The sequence below is a fragment of the Nuphar pumila genome, chromosome 15, assembly GCF_984573655.1.
Source record: "Nuphar pumila chromosome 15, dmNupPumi1.hap1.1, whole genome shotgun sequence".
NCBI lineage: Eukaryota > Viridiplantae > Streptophyta > Magnoliopsida > Nymphaeales > Nymphaeaceae > Nuphar > Nuphar pumila.
The window spans coordinates 58,308,806-58,333,964 of NC_143263.1; the positions used below are offsets into that span (position 1 = coordinate 58,308,806).

General features: G+C 37.3%; 1 protein-coding gene across 1 annotated transcript in view; it reads right to left on the reverse strand.

Moving 5' to 3' along the window:
• The window catches only part of LOC149815426 (uncharacterized), a 170,735-nt gene that overhangs the window by 144,423 nt on the left and 1,153 nt on the right, over nt 1-25,159 (reverse strand). The window contains exons 2-10 of the mRNA XM_089990542.1: nt 24,561-24,630; nt 24,358-24,495; nt 4,862-4,925; nt 4,662-4,749; nt 3,916-4,000; nt 2,992-3,048; nt 2,548-2,664; nt 2,137-2,207; nt 1,439-2,031 (exon numbers count right to left, since the gene is read on the reverse strand). Coding sequence (XP_089846668.1) covers nt 1,439-2,031; nt 2,137-2,207; nt 2,548-2,664; nt 2,992-3,048; nt 3,916-4,000; nt 4,662-4,749; nt 4,862-4,925; nt 24,358-24,495; nt 24,561-24,630 — 1,283 coding nt within the window. The remainder of the gene's footprint in view (nt 1-1,438; nt 2,032-2,136; nt 2,208-2,547; nt 2,665-2,991; nt 3,049-3,915; nt 4,001-4,661; nt 4,750-4,861; nt 4,926-24,357; nt 24,496-24,560; nt 24,631-25,159) is intronic.

Consider the following 25,159-nt stretch of genomic DNA (forward strand, 5'->3'; position numbering starts at 1 on the left):
CTTCCCTGACTCACATTGTGTTGGCAAATGCAAACCGTCAGTGCACTTTTGAATGCCGTTGATCTCAAGATGAACGGCATCCAAAACCTGTATCAATGTAACAATGGGATGGCCATCACTTGAATGGGGCCCGCTCTTTTTCTCGTTTGTGTATAGGATGGACGGCAAAAGAAAGGTTTGAAATGAATGGCTCACAATGACCTTATTCACAGTTTTGATGGGTGTGATTCATTTTTAAGATGAACGACATCCAAGGTGCCTCTGACATGATCCTCTCTCGTTTCCAAACGAAGGCCAAACTTCAATCCTAATTAAAGACAACAATCACAGAAGTTTTCTCGTTTTTCAAATACTACCAAACTTAAAATCTGCATAAGCTGGTAAGCCCATGAGTGTGGAGCAAACTCTCCTTAAACTAAGTTTGCCCTAGTAATACTGGATGCTCAAAAAATAGTGATTTTTTTTTTATAGGCAAGCTGGGGTTAGGCAGAGCCCCACCAGTTATACAACCATACCATTGGGTTTTGAACTTGCGACGTCCCCAACACTAGGTGACGTGCACTAACTGCTCCTACCAGACAAGCAGAGCTCCCGTTGGTAGAAAAAAAAATAGTGAATATTTGGTATATTTCAAATACTACAAAAATCTAAAAGTGAGCATAAAAAATTTTGATGCATTCCTATGAAGCAACATGCTTCATAATAATGTTTATTTAACCCAATATTAAATCAACAATTGTAGAGAATGGAAGGTATTGCTCAAAGGTGGCAAAAGTTTAGCGGATTTTGAAAAAGAGAAAACTTTGTGGAATATTTAAATAAATAAAACATAAAGTTTGGTGGCCATTTGACAATAACCAAATTCTGTCAGTGGGTTGGGTTCTGACACAGCTCCAAACCTGTTCTCACCATTTGCAAGTTGGTGCCATTTCTAGACAAACAAGACCTGATCCACAAGCGTGTGTATGTGTCTAAATTTGGACCGGAGTCCTAATTGATTTATCCCATATCTAACACCTAAAAACACATTTTATTTGTAGCAACCCAATCCAAATACCCGGACAAAAACCTATTTAATCGGATTTGGATCTATACATCCAGAACTCAGACCATATTAACGAAGCATTTTACATCAGGATTTGGCTCCAACCAAACTCAACCTGTTTGTTACCTTAAACCTCAAGGCTGCTACTGTACTACTAAGATATTAGAACCGAATTAAACCATAGATATTATTTGCCGAATTTTTAACTCATATTTATGTCATTTTCTATATGTTTTTGAATGCAAAACCTTTTAATTATATAATCATCAATTTAATAATCTTTTGCTGTTTCACATATAGCCATGGTCAAACAGAAGCATGTGTGTGCATGTGTGGATGCAGGCATAAAAGGGAGAGAGAGAGAGATTACCCAACAGTTGTTGATTCATTCGCCTGAATAACAAAGTTTCAACAAACGGACACATGATCTGTCATAGGAATACATGTAAGGTAGCAGGTGCAATGGTGGCTTCAGTTCAGTAATGTCCGCAACAGAAAGGTGAGCCTGATTAGCTAGTGAGAGGAAGTGATTGAAAGTCTCCTTATTGCGGATAACTGTTGCAATGTATGCAACTGGAGCTTTCCTCTCACCGGTACTATGGCCCTCACCATTCCCATCATCACTAATTTCATGATCAACATTCTTGTTTAACTGACTGTTATTAGTTGCTTCAAATTCGAAGCAGCTGAATGCATTCTTACTTTCACAATAATGGTCAGTTGCATTCAATCTATTGAGGCTGTGGGTTTCACCACAGAGAGATTTCAATTGATGGGTACCATCATCACCATCATTGTTATCAGAACAAGCTATTTCTTCTTGATGAACCTTAATTCCATCATCATGGTCATCATTTTCATAAATGGTAATGCCATCACTTGGAGCTTGCGGATGGAAACCACAACTTTTCGGGACAAGAAGCACAGCAAGAACACGAATAAGGTGAGGAACACATAATGGGTCGTAAATTACATCTGCACCCAAGCTGCTCAGACAAAAAAATAAAAACAACAACAAAAATAATAAGAAAAAGAGAAGGATGAAGCAAAAAAACAGCTGATTCAAACATGAGAAAGCAAGGATTTCTCACATAATTTCAGCATTGAAACCTTGCAGTATGCTATCAGATGCAAATTCCCATGGCAGGTGTAGACACTCTACCTGAAAGATGAACCACGTTAACCTAAAGAAAAGCAATTCTAGGCATGCAAATAATTATTCAAAATAACTTTAGGAGGGAAAACACAAGAATAGTGCAAATATTTTCCAAGTTTTTTTTCTCCTGATAGGCAGGCTCAGGAACAGGCCCTGTGGGAATTCACACCCAAGACCCTGCAGCTAGAAGCTGTGCAACTTCTTTATTCAACCTAAAATTACAGTCATATTCTTTGAGAGACCAAATCACATACAGTGATGGACAAGGTAAACATTGATAACAAAGGGAAGTTGGAACTTGTTTATAGATCAGTACAAAGAAAATTTTAAATATACAGTGGCTTACCCTTTTGTCATTTTGACTTTTTCGTTCTTCTGCCTCACTTGTAACATTAAGATGGTTCAGTTCCAAATTAAGTTGCATATTAGCTAAAGTTGACAAATCTCCATCACTTAGTGTCACCTGCAACATAAATTGTGAGGCTCATTAAACACTGCAAGAATACATACTCGTCCATAAAAGAGAGAAACTTTGTATATGAACACATAGATACTATAAATGAGTAAATTTTAAATGTTTGAGCCACGAGAGAAAACAGACGTTCAACGCTACACAATGATATTATTATGGGCAAAAATTTAGATGACAAGAATCACTTTACAGGTCTTAATTCATTGGTGAACAAGGCAAAGTTTCAGCTTCATCAAACAAGTAGCTAGTTTTGCAGCCTCCAAATATTTCTACCACTTATTAGAATAGGAACTGAAATATACAAAAGTAGATACGTACTTTGGAGGCTTTAACATGGAGAAGGCACATACCAACCAACCCAACTCCAGAACCAACCTGCAAGATTCAAATATTATAAAAGAAAATCACCTGTCTTTTGTTATTCACCTCTAAAAGAAAACCTTTCTCCACAAATAAAATAATCAGAAGAAGAAAATTGCAGTTGCTTGAAGTTTTACCAGTACCATAAATGATAAATAATAACTTGCTGCAACAAATATGACAGATGTATCAATTGTTCAAATGAGTATGAAAATGATAATTCTATTATTGCACTTGCTAGTTGCTACTACAGCAATGAAAGCTTATGGGGGGGAAGGGAACCAACTAGAATAGCAAATGATGCTGTAAGGATCTGCTGTTGACAAAATGACAGAAACAGAAGGGAAAAGAAGGGAACAACAAGGATGTGGTGGTCGTTAGTAGCATGGACGCACATCCAGAAAGCGAGGAACCCAATGATTTGTTAAGCCATTGTCATTCACATCCACATAATATGCAATCCAACTACATAATAGCTTAAGCCAACTGAAGACAGTGCATAGCACAATATAATTCACTTGACTCCTGGTTGCTGCAAGGCAAGGAATTGCCTATGCATGATCTCTTGTACTCCTAGGGCAATTTGTGGACTTGATCATTCTCATCACTCATTATTCTTATAAGGGCCTTCCTGTCATTTGAATGCCCTAGACTAACATTGTATGTGTATGCAATACCTCCTGCAAACATAACATCATTTAACAAACAATAATAATTTTTTCCTCTTCATTGTCTCCCAACTTTTAGCATGTGGAGTACCAATTAAATATTCATCACAACTTTGAACAAAGAGGCATTCCTCTAACATCCAACAAATTGAAGCTACCTAGACAATTATGACAAAAGAAAAAATCACACAGAAATGAGTAATAATGAATTCACCTCAAAACAGAATTTATTTGAGAAGACTTCAGGATAGGAAAGTATGAATTCTGACAAGAAAAAACTTGAGGGCCAGATGCAACACCTATAAAAAGACAAGAAAGCATAATAGGACATGAAATTAACACAACAAAAGCCAATTATATGAAAAATAGTTAGAAGGGCATTTTGATCGTCTTCTCAGAGACAACCATTTGCCATGAAAGCAACTTGGAAGTTTATTTGAAAGGTGAAATACATAGTTTTGAATACAATGGCTTGCAGATATATAAAAATTCTAAAGTGGAAGTACATCATTGATAGCTGTAGAAGAAACTTTCAAGTAAAAACCTAAACCCACGGTACAAGGATTTGGCTGTAGAGTACAGGTTTGACAGAGTTTTGTTTCCTCTAGAAACAGTATACTGGATAGGTAAAGGAGTATCCTTGCGGAGAAGGTAAACATATAGCTTGTGTATCACGAAAAAGTGCTATGCAGCACCAAATGATCACCATCTCGTGAAGGAGAAAAGGATTATATTCCATAGAAGATGAGGGAGAAAAATATAACATTAAGATATTCTCCTGAACATTTTCCAAACCATATAAGATATGAAAGTTATGAAACTAATGTAAGTATCCAAGAAGCTTGAGAGAGAGAGAGAGAAAGTTATACAATATTAAGCACCATGAGATCCATAAGTTGATGAACAACATACAACGTTTTCTGTGATAAACAGCTGTGAAGAGAAACAATAATAGCATACCCTGTATCACCTTCAAGCATGTTCAACGAACACCATAATGGTACCAACAATTTCTTTGACCTTGGAGGAAGTTTACTCTCATGAAAACCTAGAAGAATATCAAACAAGAACTCAGTGACAGGCTGAGACCAAAGCATGAATTAAGCAAGACAGCTGTTAAACGTGAAAAGATGCAGCCAAGGAGAAGTAATAATCTTTACCATTGGGAAATACAAAAGATATGCACTTGCAAACCTTTGCTTTAGACACAAAATAAGCATCTTCCTGCAAAAGAAGAAGGATCATTATTCTAGACAATTTTTTTTATATTTAGCAGTGTTGTAAGTATCGTACGATATGGTATGATACATATCGTTACTTTGGGCCTAATCGATACGATACACACCCTTATTGAGATATGAGTGTGTATTGTACCTGTATCGGGTGTATCATACAATACACAATTAGTGCATTTTATGTTGCACTCAATTCATTTTTTTTCCTTTTTTTTAATATATAAGAAGACTCCTTAAGGTGAGTTTGTGTTCACTCCTAAAGAACTTGAGAGTGATTTGGGGCTTGATTTCTTGCAAGAAGAAGAAGTCTTCATTTTTGTTTTTGTTTGAACTTAAAAAAAATGGTTATGCAAAAATTTTAAGTATTGAGAAACACTTGGGAATTTTGTTTTTGTTTATGAAAACAAGCACGGTTATGTATCTTATGACTTGTTAGCTTCGTGTTGTGGTTTATTATTTCACAATTTACATTTTTTATGAGATATGCATGTTATATATATATATATATATAATTTCTTTGTATTTCCCAATAGGGGCATTTTGGTCCTTTCACTTGTACAATAAGTTGTTTATTAAAAATAACTTCTTTTTCCTTTTTTCCTTTTTTTATTATTTCTTTTTTAGCATTGGGGACCCCACCTTTGGAGTCGTTGGGGCCCCCAACGGTCATAAATATGACCATTGGGAGCTCCCAATAGCTCCCTCTCCTTTTTTCTTGTATATATATAGGGGTGTTCCCCCCTTCATTTGTAAGGAGTTCTCTCCCTCTCTCTCATTCTCAATAATATTTACTTTTTTGCCTTTTGGCATTATCCTTTTGTGGATTTATGTGTGTACACTTAAAGTGATTGTATACTCTCTTTGTTTCTTGTCCATTGTTAGAGTTGAAGTGTTCTACACTCGATATTTGTATTTCCGCTTACTTCATTACATAGTATAAAAGCTATTTGGATTCTCTTGATCTTGGAAGCCTTTCTTGTGGTATTTAAAGATTGTGACAAAGGTACTATCATTCTCTTTGTCTCAATCTTTTTTTATCGTCATGGAGCATGAATCAAAAGTAGAGCTCTCCTTCAAGCTTAATGGATAAAACTACTTGATGTGAGCATCGGCTATGGAAAATCACTTTAGAGGGAAGAAACTTAGGGGCTTTATGATGGGAACCTCTCTTGAACCATTAAAGTCGAAGAAGGTATTGAAAAAGCTCTCATTGGGGGAGATCGCCTTAAAGTCATTCATGATCATCCAATAAAGGTAGAAGATTGAAAAAGTAACCAAACTAAGATTTTGGCGTGGTTTATGAACAATGTTGACATAAGAATTTGTACCAACATTGTCAAGTTTAGAAGAGTCAATAAAGCTTGGTTCTTCCTTAAGGGTATGTATACCCAAAAGGATATTGTTAGACAATATTTTTGTCAAGATAAAATTAGACCCACTAAGTAAGAGGACATGTGTGTCCGTGATTACTTTAGTACTTTGTCTCCTCTTTGGGATGAATTAGCTTTTTTTGAGCCTAAATGGGTGGCTCCCGAAGATATTGAAATGAGAAGAGAGTAAATTTAAAAAGAGCACTTTTTTCAATTCTTTCATGGTCTAAGGCCGGAAATTGAACAAGTGAGGACATCTCCTCTTCATAGAAGCAACGCTATGCCTATTGAAGATGGTCTTGCTAAAATATGCCAAGAAGAAACCCGTCTTGGCATGACCCAAAAGAATAATGATATTTTGGTCGTTACTAGGCCAGGTTCTAAAGTAAAAACCTATAGCCACCACACTTTGCAAAAACTAATAACTATGAAAATGAACCCAACTATAATAGTGGTTATAGGAAGGATGTCACTTGCCATTATTGTAATAAAACGAAACATATTAAACTGGTATGTCATAAGCTTAAGGGTAAAGTTGCTTCCATTGGTGAAATCACACCTAAGAAAAAAGAAGCAAGAAAAAATAGAAAAGATATTAAAGATACGCTTAATCAAATATCGGAGGCACTTCAACTTCTTAAAACATCCTCAACTTCGGGTGCCGCCATTGCATCGTCTTCATCTCCTCCAGGTATGTGGATTTTTAACTCAGGTGCCTCTTTTCATATGACATCTTATAAGAATGTTCTTTCTAAAGTTTATTTTAATCATTCCTCATCTTATGTTTCAATGGCCGATGAAACTTCTTTGAAAATAGAAAGTATTGAAACACTTGATTCAAAACATTCTAAACAAAATTTAGTTCAAAAAATAAGGGTGGTTTAAAAAATAAATTTAAATTTCTTTTCCGTCTCTCAAATTTTTTATCATGGTTGCAAAGTTTTTTTCTTACATAAAGATTGCACCGTGCAGGATCTCCAGTTAAGGAAAAGGATTGGGCAAGGTCATAGGAGAGGCGATCTTTATTTTATGGATTTTTTGTTTCTTCCACCCAAGTCATTTTGTAATTTTGTAAATGTCAAAAGTATTGATGTTTGGCATAAGAGACTTGGCCATCCTAGCTTTTCAAAGAGGTCTCTTTTCTCTTTTTTGGAAAATACATGTAATGAAAAAGACTTGTAAAGACTGCATTTTTGGAAAAATGAAAGCAATTTTCTTTTCCCCAAGAACTTTTGTGTTTATACGACCTTTTAAATTAGTACATTCAAATGTATGGAGTCCCTCACCTATCATATCAAAAGGAGGTTACTCATATTATGTGATTTTTGTTTATGATTTCACTAGGTACACAAATTTATTTTCTAAATCGTAAATCCAATGTGTTCTCTTTCTTTAAAGAATTTCATATAATGATTAAAATGTAATTCTTAAGCAATCTTTTTATTCTAAGATCATATTTTGAAGGAGAATATGTCTAATGATTTTCAAAACTATTTAAAACAAAATAGAATTTGTCATCAAAGGTATTGTCCTAAAACTCCGTAACAAAATGGGTTAGCGGAAAGAAAACATAAACATATAATAGAAACCACTAGGACTCTTTTAATTTCCAAGAATATTCCAAAAAAGTTTTAGGTCGAAGCCGTTCTAACTTCAACTTACTTAATTAATAGAACTCCTTCAATCTTATTAAACAATGTTTCACTATTTGAAAAACTTTTTAAAATGACTCCGAATTTTAAAAGACTAAGAATCTTTGGTTGTAGGTGTTATGTTCTTACTCATAAAAATGATAAACTTTCTCCAAAAGCCATTGAGTGTGTTTACTTAGGCAGTGGAGAAAATAAAAAAAGATACCGACGTTTTGACCCAATAAATAACAAACTTTATATTTCAAAGGATGTTACTTTTCTTGAAAATGAAAATGGGTTTTAGAGTAAAGAATCAAGAGAAAACATTGATTATTTATTTCTATTTGATTTATTACCAAGAAATGATAAGTCTAACTCTATTGAGGTTTTTTTATCTTTTGACAATAATTCTAATAATGAACATTTTTGACAATAATTCTAATAATGAACATTCTCTTGATGATAAGGATAGTAATCAACATGAGAATTTGAATGAACATATATCAAGTAATACACATGTGTATACTAGACGGGGAGAAGGTAATCATCCATGTGCTCTTGACAAATTCTCTCGAAATATATCTTTAGAAGAGTCCCAACCTAGAAAAACAAATCGTATTTCTAATGCACCAAGTAGATTTGTATCCTATGACTCATTCTCAACAAAATTTAGAGCATGTTTAATAACCCTTCACTCTTAATATGAATCATCTCATTATAATGATGTCAAACAATATCCTCATTGGAATGAAGCTATGAAATTTGAACTTAACGCTCTTAAGAAAGCCAACACATGAGAAATAGTTAATCCTGAAAAAGGATCCGGATCCGATCCGATCCACGTATACTTATGCATTGTAACTCACTTTGACTGTCGGGTCTGGATACACCAGACCCGGATCCATACCTGTGTTGTAACATTATAAAACACAATATTTAGGTCACGATTAAAAAAATTAGTAAATGGTAACAGCCGAAAGCTTTGGGTTTTCTCTTCGTCTCTCTCTCCCTCCCTCCCTCCCTCCCTCTCTTTTCTCTACAGGTAAAAAAAAACTTTCATGGTATCAGAGCATAGATCCGGCTAAGGCTGATAAGGATTCCGGCAAAAGCGAAGTTCGGAAAATCGAGTTTAAGGATTCCGGCAAGAGCAAAATTCGGAAAATCGAGGTTTTTTTTGTCTCCCTCTCCCTTTTCTTCTGTTTCTCTCCATTTCCTCCCCTCTTTGCTCATTCGTTCCCTTTTTTGAAAATCCATTTCCATACCTCTTGACCAAATCCTCCACCCCCTCACATATTGTTCGAACTGCTCCCTGTCCAAGCTCCACAGCCTTCAACAGCATCTCCTCGGTCAGAAAATCACAGTAGCCCTTCTTTGAAATCTCCTGCGTACCCACACCTCACGTGAGTTTCTTTTCTTTGAGAAACCGTGATCCACGTGAACTCTATTCACGTGGGTTTCACGTTTGGTGAATCTGCGATTCACGTGCACCATTTTTACGTGAACACAGACTGTGGGTGATTGTGTTTCACGAATCTTCCCTTATTTTTTTTTACCTAATCTCCTCTAAGTCTGTCTTTGCATATTCGTCTATTTTTTTTATGTTTCTTTACTGCTATGCCATGAATCTTATTCCTTGAGTATCTATATCTATTCTTGTCAAAAAAAGGGGGGGGGGTTTCTTTCAACGTGTGTAGGCATTCTTCATCACAGAAACTGATTCTCCTGAATCCGACAGCCTGCGATTCTCCAAAAAAAAGAAAAGAAAACGGACTGAACTTTTTGCGAACACTCTGGTTGACATTCTTACTGTTTTTCATTCTCAAATGGATCCTTACCTCTCTCAATCAAATCTTTCTTCAAGCTTTCTCAACCAACTCGTTTCTGAAAAGTTGAATACCTCAAATTTCTTGATTTGGAAGAGACAAATTATTCCTTTTATAAGGAGTCAATGTCTCTTAGGTCACCTGGATGGAACCACTCTCGTTCCACCAGAATTTGTCCCGAGAGAAGAGAAAGATGATCAAGGGGTGAGTTCGATCGTGTATGTCAAAAATGTAGAATTTCTCAATTGGGAAAGGAAAGATCAATCAGTTGTCGCATACATCACCTCAACCCTGTCTCAAGAAGTTCTAGTTGCCATTCCCGACAATTGTACAACGCTACAACTCTGGGAGCGACTGGTTCAGACGTACTCGCAGGTTTCTCAAGCAAGGATGGTTTTCCTAAAAAGGGAGTTTCAGTTGTTAAGAAAAGAATCCATGACCATCATGGAATATTTGAACAAGATAAAGACCATCACAGATCAGCTTGCAGTTATAGGATGTGCCGTAAGCGACAATGACATGGTGCAACAAACTTTGAGTGGATTGGGATCTGACTACAATATGATAGTCACTTCACTATTGTGTCTCCCTACTCTTCATTCCTTCGATGCATTACGAGCGAAATTGATTCAGTATGAAATGACTCTAAAGGGATTCTCTGAAGAAACTCACATCCACACAAATTCTCAAGAAGTTTTTGCCACAGGAGTGACTTATGATAGAGGACGAGGACGAGGAGAACAAGGGCGAAGTGGATACGGGGGGCGTGGTCTGCTCTGCTCCCCACTCCAAATATGTTTGCTCATGCACAGGGATCAAGATCCATTCCCATTTGCTTCTTTTGTAACAAAAAGGGGCATATCAAGGCGAATTGTTGGCACAATCCAGAGAATAAAGGAAAGGGTCCACAGACAGAAACGAAAAGAAAGTTCACCAATACCAGAGATAGTGGAGAGATCAAAGATCTACTAATATCTGCCTTATTAGAGTTGAAATTGAAGCAGAATGATGAAGGCACTTGCTTTGTGGACTCAGGAGCAGCGACTCATGTGACAGGTGATGCAAGTAAGATTTTTAATCCTATTCCTTATTTTGGAAAAAGTAAGATTGTTACTGGAGATGGATCCCACCATCCTGTTTCTCATGTTGGAAAAACTGTCATTCCTATGTCACATTCCACTCTTACTCTCTTTGACGTTCTTCATGCTCCTGACATTAAGAAAAACATTGTCTTTGTCTCCAAGCTTATTGATGATAATAATGCTTCAGTTGAATTTACTCCCTTCTCTGTGCAGGTCAAGGACCTACGCACGAGGGAAACATTCGCTGAAGGAAAAAAACGAGGCAATATGTATGTCTTTGAAGAAGCTCCATGTCATGCTATCCGCCCTGCTCACCTGAATTCGAAGCCTTCGTTAGAGTCGTGTTCATCTTCTTCTGCTAATGTTTTTAGTATTTCTGAATGTAATAAGTCATTCTTATGGCATAGTCGGTTAAAACATTGTGGGAGTCATTTTATTGAGAAACTTGTCTCTAATAATCTCATTCCAAAAGAAAGTCTTAATGGGAATGAGAGCAGTCCTAAGTGTTTCAGTTGTCTTTCATGTAAGAGTCATGTATTGCCTTTCCATTTCATTAATAAGAGAGCTTCAAAACCTTTTGAGATTATTTGTTCTGATGTATGGGGACCCGCCCCAATTGTCTCTGGATCTGGGAGCAGATACTATCTAATCTTTATTGATAGTTATTCTCGATACACTTGGATATATTTCATAAAGAATAAGTCGGAAGTCTTCTCTTTGTTTCAAAATTTTCTTTCCTTGGTCAAAAATCAAATTTCTGAGTCCATTCAATTTTTTCAATGTGATGGAGGTGGAGAATTCTCATCCCGTGATTTTGTTTCTTTTCTTCGAAATAATGGAATAGGAAGAAGGGTGTCCTGCCCCCATACTCCTCAACAAAATGGGATTGCTGAATGAAAACATAGACATATTGTTGAAAGTGTCATGAGTATGCTTCATGACAGCAATCTTCCTATTAACCTATGGACAAAAGCCTTTCATTCTGCCGTGCATGTGATAAATAAACTGCCTATGGTTGTTTTGGAAAATAAGTCTCCTTATCACTGTCTTTTTGGAGTCCATCCTAGTTATCATGATTTGCGTGTTTTTTGTTGTGTTTGCTATGTGCATATTGATTAGTCTTTGAGAAACAAGTTTCAGGACAAAGCCCAAAAATGTAGGTTTGTGGGATATGCAGATGACTACAAAGGATATAAGTGTTATGATCTCACCAACAAACGTATCAGAATCTCAAGAAATGTTGTCTTTGATGAACAAAACTTTGATGACGAAGTTGATGCAACGAATATGCCAACTGAAGTTTACTATCCTTGGTTGAGTTCAGAACTTTTTGTTAACTCGAATGAAGCATGCTCCTCAGATTGTGTGCAGCAAGAAGAAGAGAGTTTTGAAGACACTGGGATGTCGAGATCACAGAATACAGCAGAAGTACCAGGCAGATACAAAGGCATTGTCTACTCTAGACAGAGACCGACATAATCAAGCCATTCAGATTATGTCTCAAACGACAATTCGACTATTTCTTATACTCTTGAGGTCAGAAAATCAAACCGCATACGACATCCCATTGACAGGTGGGTTAGCTATAACAATTTCTCATTGGATCTTCAACTCTTCTTAACTTCTCTCAATAAGGAAGATGAGCCCATCATGTACTACCAGGCAGCCACTTCTATCAAGTGGGTAGAAGCCATGAATGATGAAATGCCAGCCTTGCATGAATGTGGAACCTGGGAAGTTGTTACTAGACCACCTGACAAAAATGTTGTCGGATGTAAATGGGTCTACAAAATAAAGTACAAGCCAGATGGAACCATTGAACGATACAAGGCACGACTTGTGGCAAAAGGATTCACTCAAGAAGCAGGGCAAGACTATGATGAGACCTTCAGTCCGATTGTAAGAATGGGAACAATCCAAATTATTATTTCACTGGTTGTTGAACATGGATGGAAGTTGAGTCAGCTTGATGTAAAAAATGCATTCTTGCATGGGGATTTAAAGGAGGAAGTATACATGGAGCAACCCCCTGAGTATCAAGAACAAAATTGTAAAACTCATGTGTGCAGGTTAAAAAGAGCTATCTATGGTCTGAAGCAAGCATCTCGCTCATGGTTTGATAGCTTCTCGCTAGAGATTCAGAAACATGGATTTTCACGTTCCATGCTGGACCACTCATTATTTATTTTTAGAAGTCAGACTGTGAACACTCTGTTATTAATTTATGTCGATGATATTGTCATCACAGGAAACTCTGCAACACACATCCAAGAAGTAAAAGACTTACTAGGACAGAGGTTCAAAATGAAAGATCTTGGAGTTCTATGTTATTTTCTTGGTGTAGAAGTTGATAACCAGGCTCATGGCTTGACACTCACTCAGCACAAGTACACCGTAGACGTTCTCAGCAAGGCAGGCATGCAAGACTGCAAACCTCTGGGAACTCCGAGTGTGCTTCATCAAAAACTTAGCGCTCAGGATGGAGATCTGTATGATGACCCCACCGGGTATCGAAGCATAATAGGAATGTTACAGTACCTCACATTCACCAGACCTGATATTGTTTATTCAGTCAATCAAGTGTCTCAATTTATGCATGCACCACATACTGGACATATGAAAGCAGTCAAGAGGATCCTTAGATATCTGAAAGGGACTATTGGGGATGAATTGATATATTCACCACAGTCATATGGCAAAGATGAGCACGGACTCACTGTATATTATGATGCAGACTGGGAAGGAGATCCTGATGAACAAAGATCTACATCAGGATATTGCGTCTTCATTGGAAAAAATTTAGTCTCTTGGAGCAGCAGAAAACAAAAGGACATCGCTAGATCAAGCACTGAGGCTGAGTATAGATCTATGGCTGCTGCTACTGCCGAAGTCACATGGATCAGGCATCTACTAACTGAAGTAGGAGAAAAGATTTCCCACACTACTTTGCTATGTGACAACCAAAGTGCAATCAATATGTCATTCAATCCAGTACATCACAGTCGTGCCAAGCACATTGAGATCGACCAACACTTTGTGAGACAGAAGGTTGAAGAAAAAGAGATTGAGCCTGAGTTCATCAATACTGAAAGACAAGTTGCAGATCTATTTACCAAAGGGTTAACAAAGGATCGTTTTTGGATGCTTAAAGCCAAGTTGTTCATGGTACAAAACCATGATCAACTTGAGGGGGGTGAAAAAGGATCCGGATCCAATCCGATCCACGTATACTTATGCATTGTAACTCACTTTGACTGTCGGGTCTGGATACACCAGACCCGGATCCATACCTATGTGTTGTAACATTATAAAACACACTATTTAGGTCACGATTAAAAAAAAATAGTAAATGGTAACAGCCGAAAGCTTTGGGTTTTCTCTTCGTCTCTCTCTCCCTCCCTCCCTCTCTTTTCTCTACAGGTAAAAAAAAACTTTCAAATCCTCTCCTAGGTAAGAAACTTATAGGATGTAGATGGTTGTTTAAAGTAAAAACCAAAAGTGATGGGTTGTTAGAAAGATATAAAACAAGGTTAGTTGCCAAAGGGTATGCTCAAAAATATGTAATAGATTATGATGAAACCTTTGCCTCGATTGCTTGAATGGCAAGTGTTCGAGCTCTCATTGCCATTGGATCTATTAAAAAATGGCCTATTTTTTATTAGATGTTAAAAATACTTTTTTGAATGGAGATCTTGGTGAGGAAGTTTACATGGAACCTCCTCCCGGGGTGAATTTAAATGGAAAAGTTTTAAAATTAAAAAAAGCTTTGTATGGTCTTAAACAAGCTCCTAAGGCTTGGTATGACAAATTTAGTAATGTGTTGATTAATTTGGGATTTATCTCTTGCTATACTGACACTGCTCTTTTGTCAAGAAAACAGGTAACACTATTGTGATTCTTCTTCTATATGTTGATGATATGATCATCACAAAAAACGACAAAGAAGGAGCAATTAAAATTAAAACAATTTTAAAGAAAACTTTTGATATGTCTAACTTGGGTTTCTTGAGATACTTTTTAGGCATTGAAGTGACCTACTCTCCTAAAGGATATATTCTCTCTTAAATGAAATTAGATGTTGATATTTGTGTTAATCCAAGGATCTCAGATGAAAAGGTGGAGACCCCGAAAGTTATAAATGCAAAATTAAGACTCGAAGATGGTGCTCTACTTGAAGATTCTACTCCATATCGTCAATTAATTGGATCGTTTATCTCTCCATCACCCGACCTGATATTGCTCATGTTGTTCATGCGGCAAGTCAGTTTCAACATGCCCCTACCACAGTGCATATGGCAGCAGTAATAAGGATTGTGTGTGATATATTAAAAACATCATTTCAAAAGGACTTTTCTTATCTTCTTCATCATCTTTTGATTTAACTGCTTATACTGATGCGGATTGGAGAGGTAATCCCAATGATAGAATCTCAACTACTAGTTTTCGTATTTTTTTAGGAGATTCGTTAATTTCCTGTAAGTACATGAAACAACAAAAGGTATCTCTATCCTCAACTGAAGTCCAATATTGTGTCATGGCTACAACAACAATGGAGATTATGTGGCTTAAAAGTCTTCTCAGTGATATAAGTATCATCATCTCAACTCCATCGAAAATGTGTTGTAACAATAAAAGTGCAATCTATATCGCAAGCAATTATACCTTCCATGAGCGCACCAAACATATTAAGATCGATTGTCATTATGTTCGTGATGAATATTTAAGAGAAACTATTACTTTCCCATATGTCATCTTGGAGTATCAGTTGGCCGACTTGTTCACCAAAGCTCTTCTTACTCCTCGTTTTCTCTTTCTTCTTAGAACACTTTTGATTCTTTCTCCATAAAGTTTGAAGGAGAGTGTTTATATATATATATATATATATATATATATATATATATATATATATATATAATTCCTTTGTATTGCTCGATAGGGGTATTTTTATCTTTTTGCTTGTACAATAAGTTGTTTATTAGTGTTGAGAATAGGTGGTTTTAAGTAGAGTTATTTTTCATTAAGGTGCTTTTTGTAATTTAGTTCTTTATAATAGGGTTGTATTGTAATTAGGTCTTTAAGCCTCTCTCTATTTAACATAGAGAGAGGCCCTAATCTCGATTACGAGTTCTGAGGTTTTCTTTGCAGCCGTCTCTCTCTCTCTCTCTTCTCTATCTCTAGGGTCCAGGTCATCTTATACATGGTATCAGAGTTGTACCGACCGTGGGAGCGTGATCGAGCGTGATCGTGGGAGCGTGATCGACCGTGACGAGGGAGTGTGATCGAGTCTGATCAAGGCTCGATCGATCGTGGAGGCCATCGTGATCGTGATTCAATACCCAATCAGATCGTGATCAAGGCCACCAGATCTGTCAACAGATCTAATGAGTAAAAGAAAAAAATACCTAATCAGGTCAACGATGAAAATTTTTTTTTTGGATCTGTTGACAGATCTGATCACGCTGTTGGTTGTGGATGCTTGCTGTGAGTTCGCAGCTGTCGTGGATGCTTGTTGTGAGTTTGCAGCTTCTTGTTTTATCGTTTCATGGCTACCTACTGTCTCGGTGGTATTTCCTGCCGTCAGTTTCGTGGCTACCTGTTAGGAGTTGATTGCTGTTGGTATAGTATACACTGAACATGTTGTGAGATATTGCTATAGTTGTTGTTGGGAGTCTGATTACTGTTGGTGATTCTACATGCAATATGGGGTATCTGATTACTTAGTGGTGTTGCTCGAAAAAAATTAATGACGTATTGTCAAACTGTATATGTCTGGGGAGCTGCCCCTGTTATGGAAAAATTTTTCTGCATATGCAGAAGTCGTGTTAGCTGTGAATCACTGAAGTGCTGAATTATCTGTCTGCTTGTGGGCTGCTGCTCACTACTGTAGTGGGTTTTTTTTATTGTTGTTCGTAAGTGAACAACTGCTGGTTGGAATATCAGTTGGCGTGTGGGTGTAACACGCGGGGTTTTTTTTTGTGGTGAGTGTGGAGACTGTCCAGTTTTTTTTACCTGCAGTATGGCTGAAATTTCGAAAGGTGATTCAAAATTGGAACATATGGGAGAATATAAGGCATTTGCCAATCCCTTTTCGTACGGCTCGTTTGTAAGGTTAAATGAAACTAACTATGCCAGGTGGTCCAGAACATTTATGATGTCGGTATCTGGACATCGTAGAAAACATATCTTGTTGGAAGATGGACCCACTGAAAAGGTGGAAAAATATGTTACCTGGGATGAAGATAATGACATAGTCATGTCATGGATTATGAATAGTGTCGAACCCCATATTGCAGATGGTTTAATTTATTATAATACAGCCAAACAGATGTGGGACAATCTTCGAGATACATACTCACAAGAAACTAATGTGAGTCGTATCTTACAAGTCGAACAGGAAATATACAATTTACAGCAGGGAGATCAAACCTTGGCCCAATACTATGCCTCCGTAAAAGCTGCTTTTGAAAGACTTAATGCTCACAGACCTCTCTGTTGTTCGAAACAAAAGGATCATCAAGAACAAACTATGGTTGCTAGGTTTCTTACAGGTTTATCTTCAGAATTTTCTGTTGCAAAAGTCCAAATGTTGACTGGGTCGGATGTGCCTACTCTTGCTGAGGCATATAACCGTCTAAGCAGACTTGCTATATCTCTTCCACATTCTCAGCCTGTGACTCAGTCTTCTGCCTTAGTTGTCTCATCTGGTTATGGACGTGGAAATCTTCAGAACATCAGAGGACGAGGTCGCGACCGAGGTGTGGGAGGCAGAGGAAAGCTTCAATGTACATTCTGTGGAAAATCTGGACATTTAGAAGATCGTTGCTGGGATAAGCATGGCCGACCAACCACATCTTCATCAAAGTCATATGCTCCTAGAGCTAATACTACTTCTCTCGAGGCAACAAAGGCACAAGACAATATTTCTGCAAGTGACAGTAGTATAACCCTCAGTCGTGCTGAATATGATGAGCTGATAGCTCTTCGTCCTTTGAGCTCTACCTCTCCTGTTGCTGGTGTTGCCTATTCAACCGGAAATCTTCTTCATCCGACTGACAGTAAGTGGATTATTGATTCTGGTGCATCCAGACATTTGTGTGGAAATTCACTTGTTTTTTCAGATCTAAAGGATATTAAGGCTCAGCTTGGAGTCTCATTAGCCGATGGGAGTACCTCCCCGGTTGTTGGTCAGAGAAATATTTCTATATCCTCCTCATTACAGTTGAAAAATGCTCTTCATGCCCCAAAATTTCCTCAAAGTTTACTTTCTGTGAGTTGTCTTGTAAAAGAACAAAACTGTAGAGTAATATTTGATCCAATGGGTTGTCATTTTCAGGATTTGCTGACGGGGAAGAAGATTGGTGGAGGCTATGAAGAAAATGGAATCTACTACTTACATCATCCAATGGGTACTGTGCATGCTGCAGTGGACCATTCATTTAGTCCTGTTCAGTGGCATCATCGTCTTAGTTATCCTTCATTGTCAAAGCTTCGTTCGGTCTTTCCTCAGATTCCCTCCACCACATCATTTCAGTGTAAAGCATGTCAGCTGGGCAAGCATCATCGAAGTTCGTTCCCTTCGAGTCAGAGTCAGTCTAGTAATAAAGTCTTTGAACTTCTTCATGCAGATGTATGGGGTCCTAGTAAGATTCCTACTAGGACTCAGTGTCGATACTATCTAGTTATTGTTGATGATTTCTCTAAGTTATCATGGGTGTTTTTAATAAAGGAACGATCTGATGTTCCAAATATTATCAAATCTTTAATTCTTGAAATAAAGACTCAGTTTGAATCAAGTGTCAAGATTGTTCGCACTGATAATGCTCTCGAGTTTAAATCAAAAAGTCTGTTACAATTTTACCATGATAGTGGCATCCAACCCCAAACTTCATGTGCCTATTCATCTCAACAAAATGGGGTGGCTGAGCGAAAACATCGTCACCTACTTGATATTGCCAGGACCATTATGATCCAATCAAATGTTCTTGCGTTATACTGGGGAGATGCAATTACAACTGCTTGCTATCTGATCAACCGCATGCCTTCCTCTTCTGTGGGTGATCAAATTCCAATTCATATCCTAAAACCAAATACCCCTCTCTTCTCCCTCTCGCCCAAAGTGTTTGGATGTGTTTGCTTTGTACACAAACTTGGCCCTGACCGTGATAAATTAGCTGCTCAAGCTACAAAGTGCATATTTATAGGTTATCCCAAAAATCAAAAGGGATATCGATGTTATGATCCTACTTCTCGCCGAGAGTATGTCAGTGCGGATGTGTCTTTCTTGGAATCCACTCCATATTACTCTAATACTGGTTCCCCGCTGCAGGTTGATCCAGCTGAGTCTTGCCCATTACCTATACCTCCTTTTCCCTTGGAATCCGTGCCCTCATTCCCGAACCACACTTCATCCTCTTCCAGATTTCATAATCCTCCATTGGTATATGTGCGTAGAGATCCACCTCCGCAAGTGCCTCCATCTTCTTCCCCTGAGGTAAGTTCTACTGACAATAATGATCTTCATGATGATGATAACAGGCCGATTGCTCTACGAAAGGGGACACGACAATGTACTTTATATCCCATGTCTCGTTTTGTCTCTGAAGCCAGAATTGGAAATCAGATGAAATCTTTTATTTCAGCTTTATCTGCTGAAGTTATTCCTCGGAACTATCAACAGGCCAAGATTCATACTCACTGGAAGAGGGCTATGCAAGAAGAAATGGATGCCTTAATATCTCAGCATACTTGGGATCTAGTTGATTCCCCTGCAGATGCTGACATTGTTGGATGCAAATGGGTATATACGATAAAGTACAAATCTGATGGTTCAATTGAACGGTACAAGGCCAGATTAGTAGCCAAAGGGTATACTCAGACATATGGTATTGATTTCTTTGAAACTTTTTCTCCTGTTGCACGAATGGGTACCATTCGTCTTGTTCTCTCGGTAGCTGTACAGCATGGTTGGAGCCTGTCTCAATTAGATGTGAAAAATGCATTTCTATATGGGGACCTATCTGAAACTGTTTACATGCAACAACCTCCAGGATTCGAGGTTGAGGGGGAGTGTCAGAAGGTGTGTAGATTGAAAAAGGCAATTTATGGCTTGAAACAAAGTCCTCGTGCATGGTTTCAGAAGTTGTTTGAAGTAATGTCAGGTTTTGGCTTTGATAGGTCAGCAGCAGATCATACACTATTCATAAAGAAAACTAGCTCTGGCATAGTTGTTATGGTGGTATATGTGGATGACATCATTCTTACAGGTGATGATGTGAAAGCTATTGAAGCCACAAAGGCTCATCTTCACAAACACTTTGTTACAAAAGACCTTGGTTCACTCAGGTATTTTCTGGGTATAGAAGTTGCTAGGAGCCGTGAAGGGATGGTGTTGTCTCAACGAAAGTATGTTCTTGACTTATTAAAGGAAACAGGAATGTTGGGAGCTAAACCAGCAAATATTCCCATGGACCATAAAGTTCAGTTGTTTGAAGAAGGGTCAAAACTGGTTGATAGCAAAAGCTATCGCTCCCTAGTTGGGAAACTACTGTATGTAACTGTGACCAGGCCAGATATTGCTTTAGCAGTGAGTAAAGTCAATCAGTTTATGGACAAACCTACTGAGGTACACTGGAATGCAGCTATTATGATTCTCAGATATCTAAAATCTTCTCCTGGAAAGGGGTTATTGTTCAAGAAAGGTGGACCTCTGGATATAGTGGCCTATTCTGATGCTGACTATGCAGGATCTGTAGTAGATAGAAAATCTACCACAGGATTTTGTGTGTTCCTGGGAGACAACTTAATCTCTTGGAGAAGTAAGAAGCAAAATGTGGTTTCTAGGTCTAGTGCAGAATCAGAATATCGGGCTATGGCCCAAACAGCTGCTGAATTGATGTGGGTTCGTACTATTCTTCTTGATCTCCAGGTGAAGGTTTCTTCTCCCATGACTATGATGTGCGATAACAAAGTTGTAACATACATAGCGAACAATCCTGTATTTCATGAGAGAACAAAGCACATTGAGGTTGATTGCCACTATGTAAGGGATATGGTTCAAGCGGGTACCAAATTTTTCAAAATGTTGTGACAAACTGAGCATGATCGATATCTATGCTCCAGCTTGAGGGGGAGTGTTGAGAATAGGTGGTTTTAAGTAGAGTTATTTTTCATTAAGGTGCTTTTTGTAATTTAGTTCTTTATAATAGGGCTGTATTGTAATTAGGTCTTTAAGCCTCTCTCTATTTAACATAGAGAGAGGCCCTAATCTCGATTACGAGTTCTGAGGTTTTCTTTGCAGCCGTTTCTCTCTCTTCTCTCTCTCTCTTCTCTATCTCTAGGGTTCAGGTCATCTTCTATAATTAGAAATATTTTTTTTCCTTTTTTTCTTTTTTTTATTACTTCTTTTCGAGCATTGGGGACCCCACCTTTGGAGTCATTGGGCCCCCCAACGGTCATAAATATGGTCGTTGGGAGCTCCCCAACGACTCCAAGAGTGGGGAGCTCCTATTAGCTCCCTCTCCTTTTTCTTGTATATATATAGGGGTGTTCCCCCTTCATTTGTAAGTAGTTCTTGCTCTTTCATGCTCAATAATATTTATCTTTTTGCCTTTTGGCATTATCCCTTTGTAGATTTATGTGTGTGCACTTAAAGTGCTTGTATACTCTCTTTGTTTCTTGTCCATTGTTGGACTTGTAAGTGTTCTACACTCGATATTTGTATTTCCGCTTACTTCATTACAATGCATGTCATTCATACAGCTCATGGAGACATAAATGCTTCATATGTGATTTTATGGTAATATTTTGTGTAATTCATCATTGTTTCATGTGATATGATTTTTTTTCTTGATTTTTTTTGGATTTTTTTTAAAAAAAATTATTAAAAATTTACGATATGTTTACAATACAATACAATAGGATAGGGTGTTACTTTGGGCCCGACCGATACGAGTAACGATACAATACTTACAACCTTGATATTTAGACTCTAGAGCACTTGTTGATCATTAAGCAATTCTAATTTAACTATCTTAGGCTAGCTTACCACCTTGGCATCTCAACAAGATTTTCAACAGCAGACAGATCATTGCACAGTTAAGGGACACCAATTAACTTCAATAATTCAGCAAAAAAATATAGTGGAAGAGAGAAGGATTGCTTAAACATGTAAAACAGGTTCCGGTTTCTTCCCCACTAAAATGCATAAGGTCTAAGGATTTAATCAGACCACAAAAAGAAACAACTGACCTGAAATAAGCACTTGGCAGATAATAGCAAAGCAACATGCACAATGTGTTAATCTTTCTCTACTAAAAGACTGACTTCATTGCAAATATGTAGGAAAGTGAAAGAAAGTCTAAGAATGCCATCATCTAGCAAAAAATCTGTTAACAATATTTATGTCACACTTAAAGCAAAACATTGTCACTGGATGTAAACTCATTTTTTCAGAAAAGGGAAATATCACAATAATTTTTAAGGAAAATCCTCCATGGTATTGGGAACTTTAACAATTCATGCAGTAAACTTGCTTGGATTTGAGTAAGTGAATCTCATTGGGTTCACATGTGAACATGTAAATACTTTGCAGGCAGAAACACTACCCTACCCAGCCATGTGCTTGGTACAATCCCCTTCTAGTTAGCATCACTCTTTAGGATGCCGAGGAAGGAGAAGAAGATTCCAAACATTATGAGAATTGTTTTTCATGAAGGGAAGCCAACATTTAGCAAGCTGGTATCAAGTTTCTATGCCAATTGACCATGGTGAACTGGGAATTAAATGGATAGGTATAATGAATAGGACCTTTATTGCAAGATGGTGGTGGGATTTGTATAAGGACGACAGGTTTCGAACCAGATTTTTAATAAGAAAATATAGAGTCAAATCAAGGCCCTAGAATTGGGTAGCACCCAAGAGCTGGAAGAAGGTTCAGCCTTATGGAGAGGCTGGGCAGCAGTCCCTGAAGACTTTAAATCATAGTCACAAATATCGGTATTGGCTATATCTCGGCGAGGCTATTTCTTGCGATATTATAGGTTTGATGATAAATCTCGGGAAAATCTCAGGGCTTAAAAAAATAAAAATATATAAAAATAACAAAAATAATTAAGAAAATATCATGTTTAGATAATAAAATACACATATAATGAAAGAAATAAGTAAAAAATGCAAAACAAAGAATAAAAACACATTTAAGATATAGAAAATAAATAAAAACAGTAACAATAATTGATAATATCATGATATTCTAGTGATAATATTGTGATATTATCAAATTGGCGATATTTTCAAAATATTGCAATATTTTACATATAATATTGTTTGCTGAAAATACAGCAACAATATCATGATATTTTGAAAATATTGCTGATACCTGTGACTGTGCTTTAAATCTATGTTGCATATTGAGATGGGGAACAGCCAGCTCATCCTTTTGTAGAGTGACGTATGGTCCTGCCCTTTCGCTGGCTAAATTATTCCCAACCTGTTTAGATTTGTGGATAATAAGGAGATTTTTGTTGGAAAATGCTGGAATGAGAAGGATGAAATATCAAATTCAGGAGAAACTTTAAAGATACAGAAGTTGGAGCAGTAGATGGGCTTGATGAAGCTTTTGCCAGATTGAAAGCCTAAGGAGCAAATGGAGACAGCAGTTTAGAAGGGTGATAAATCAGGTAAATTATGGTTGCATCACTCTATAAGGCTCTTTTACAGCCAGTCACAGAAGTCTTTCCCAAAAGAACCATTGGTGTTTCGGCCTTCACTAAGGGCAAACACATTCACATGGTTGTGGTCATTAAACAAGGTTAATAGACAAAGGAACTTAAAAACTAAGGGTTGGCACTTTGCTAGTGTGAGCTATTAATGTTACATAGTGGAGGACATGATTGATCACAAGATGGTTGCTTTCCCCTTTTTCGCAACCTACTACATTTAGAATGGTCAGACTTATTATTGAATCTTCTCACTCTTAACGATATTAGGGACCTGCTGCTGGCACCACCAAGGTTGAGAAAGTGCAGTAAATGGAGATGTAGTTGGCAGTAGTGGCTGTTAATGGCATGGTGGTCTATTTGGCTGGAGAGAAATGACTGAACTTTCATGCATCCAAGTGGACATTCGTGCTTGTGCCATGAAGAAGCGGCCAACTTGTAATTTCACAAGGATTAACCAATCTAGAATTGGAACGGCAGCCTCTTCCTAATTCTGTAACTCTTGTCTTTTTTCCATTTTTTGTCTCTGTTTTCTCTGCTGATGATGCCGTGTCACTTGTTTTTGAACTTTGAACTTTACTTTATTCTTAGAAAAATATTTCATTTGTACGAGCTGCGTCAGTTAAAGAGATGGACGAGCATTTTTCTTGAAGAGGGGACCTCATGTTATCAATTTTATCACAAAATCTAATGTTCATTATTTCACAAACATAGGAACATGCACAACAACAGTGAAGCATCATGGAGTGAACTGACATGCAATTACAGAAAACATACAAGTACCAGCCAGGTTCCTTACCTTGAAGGAATTCATATAAAGCATGAATTGCTCATATAACTCATCCAACACTTCAGAACAACTTGATTCAGCAGCAATTATGATCTTCTTCAAAAATAAATTTATGTACATTTGGCTGGGAGGATAACTTTTGATCATCTGTAAAGGGAGAAGGAATTAGTTATACAATCAGGTCAAACAATATGTGAAGATAAAGAGCATACAAGGTTGTTGATGCAATGCTCCAATATGAAACTTTGAACTCCCATTGTAATGGACCCTCCACCTAATTCCCTACATCCAGAAAATAATGGAAATAAATACAAATAGTTAATTACTAACCTTGAACAGCACAATGGGAAAGTTCTGAGCCCTATGTTACGAACAAATATAAGAACCAAAGAAGTACATAATTCTAATATTAGAATAACAACATTGAATTGTATTAGCCACTAATGTACAATAAATGGGATGGATTACACAACACTACATGGAAATCATTATGGGGCATTGCACAGTACAATAAATGGTCGTCACTTTTTGAGCATCCTTGAAACAAAACACTAACATGCTTTGTGGTTCCCCTAGTTCTGTTACAAACATCCTTAAGGCAACATTCAAGAAAAATTGAGCAAGAATGAATATGGTACTGATATCAACAACACTAGTTACAGCAAATGCAATTCCTTCAGAATGACATAAAAAAAATAATATAGCAGAATATAGTTTTAAGGTGTGTGATATGCACAAATAAATGAGCCCCATAGATTTTTAGTAGCAGCGGGATATTGGAAAGAATAACCCAGATGTGGATGTTGGAGAC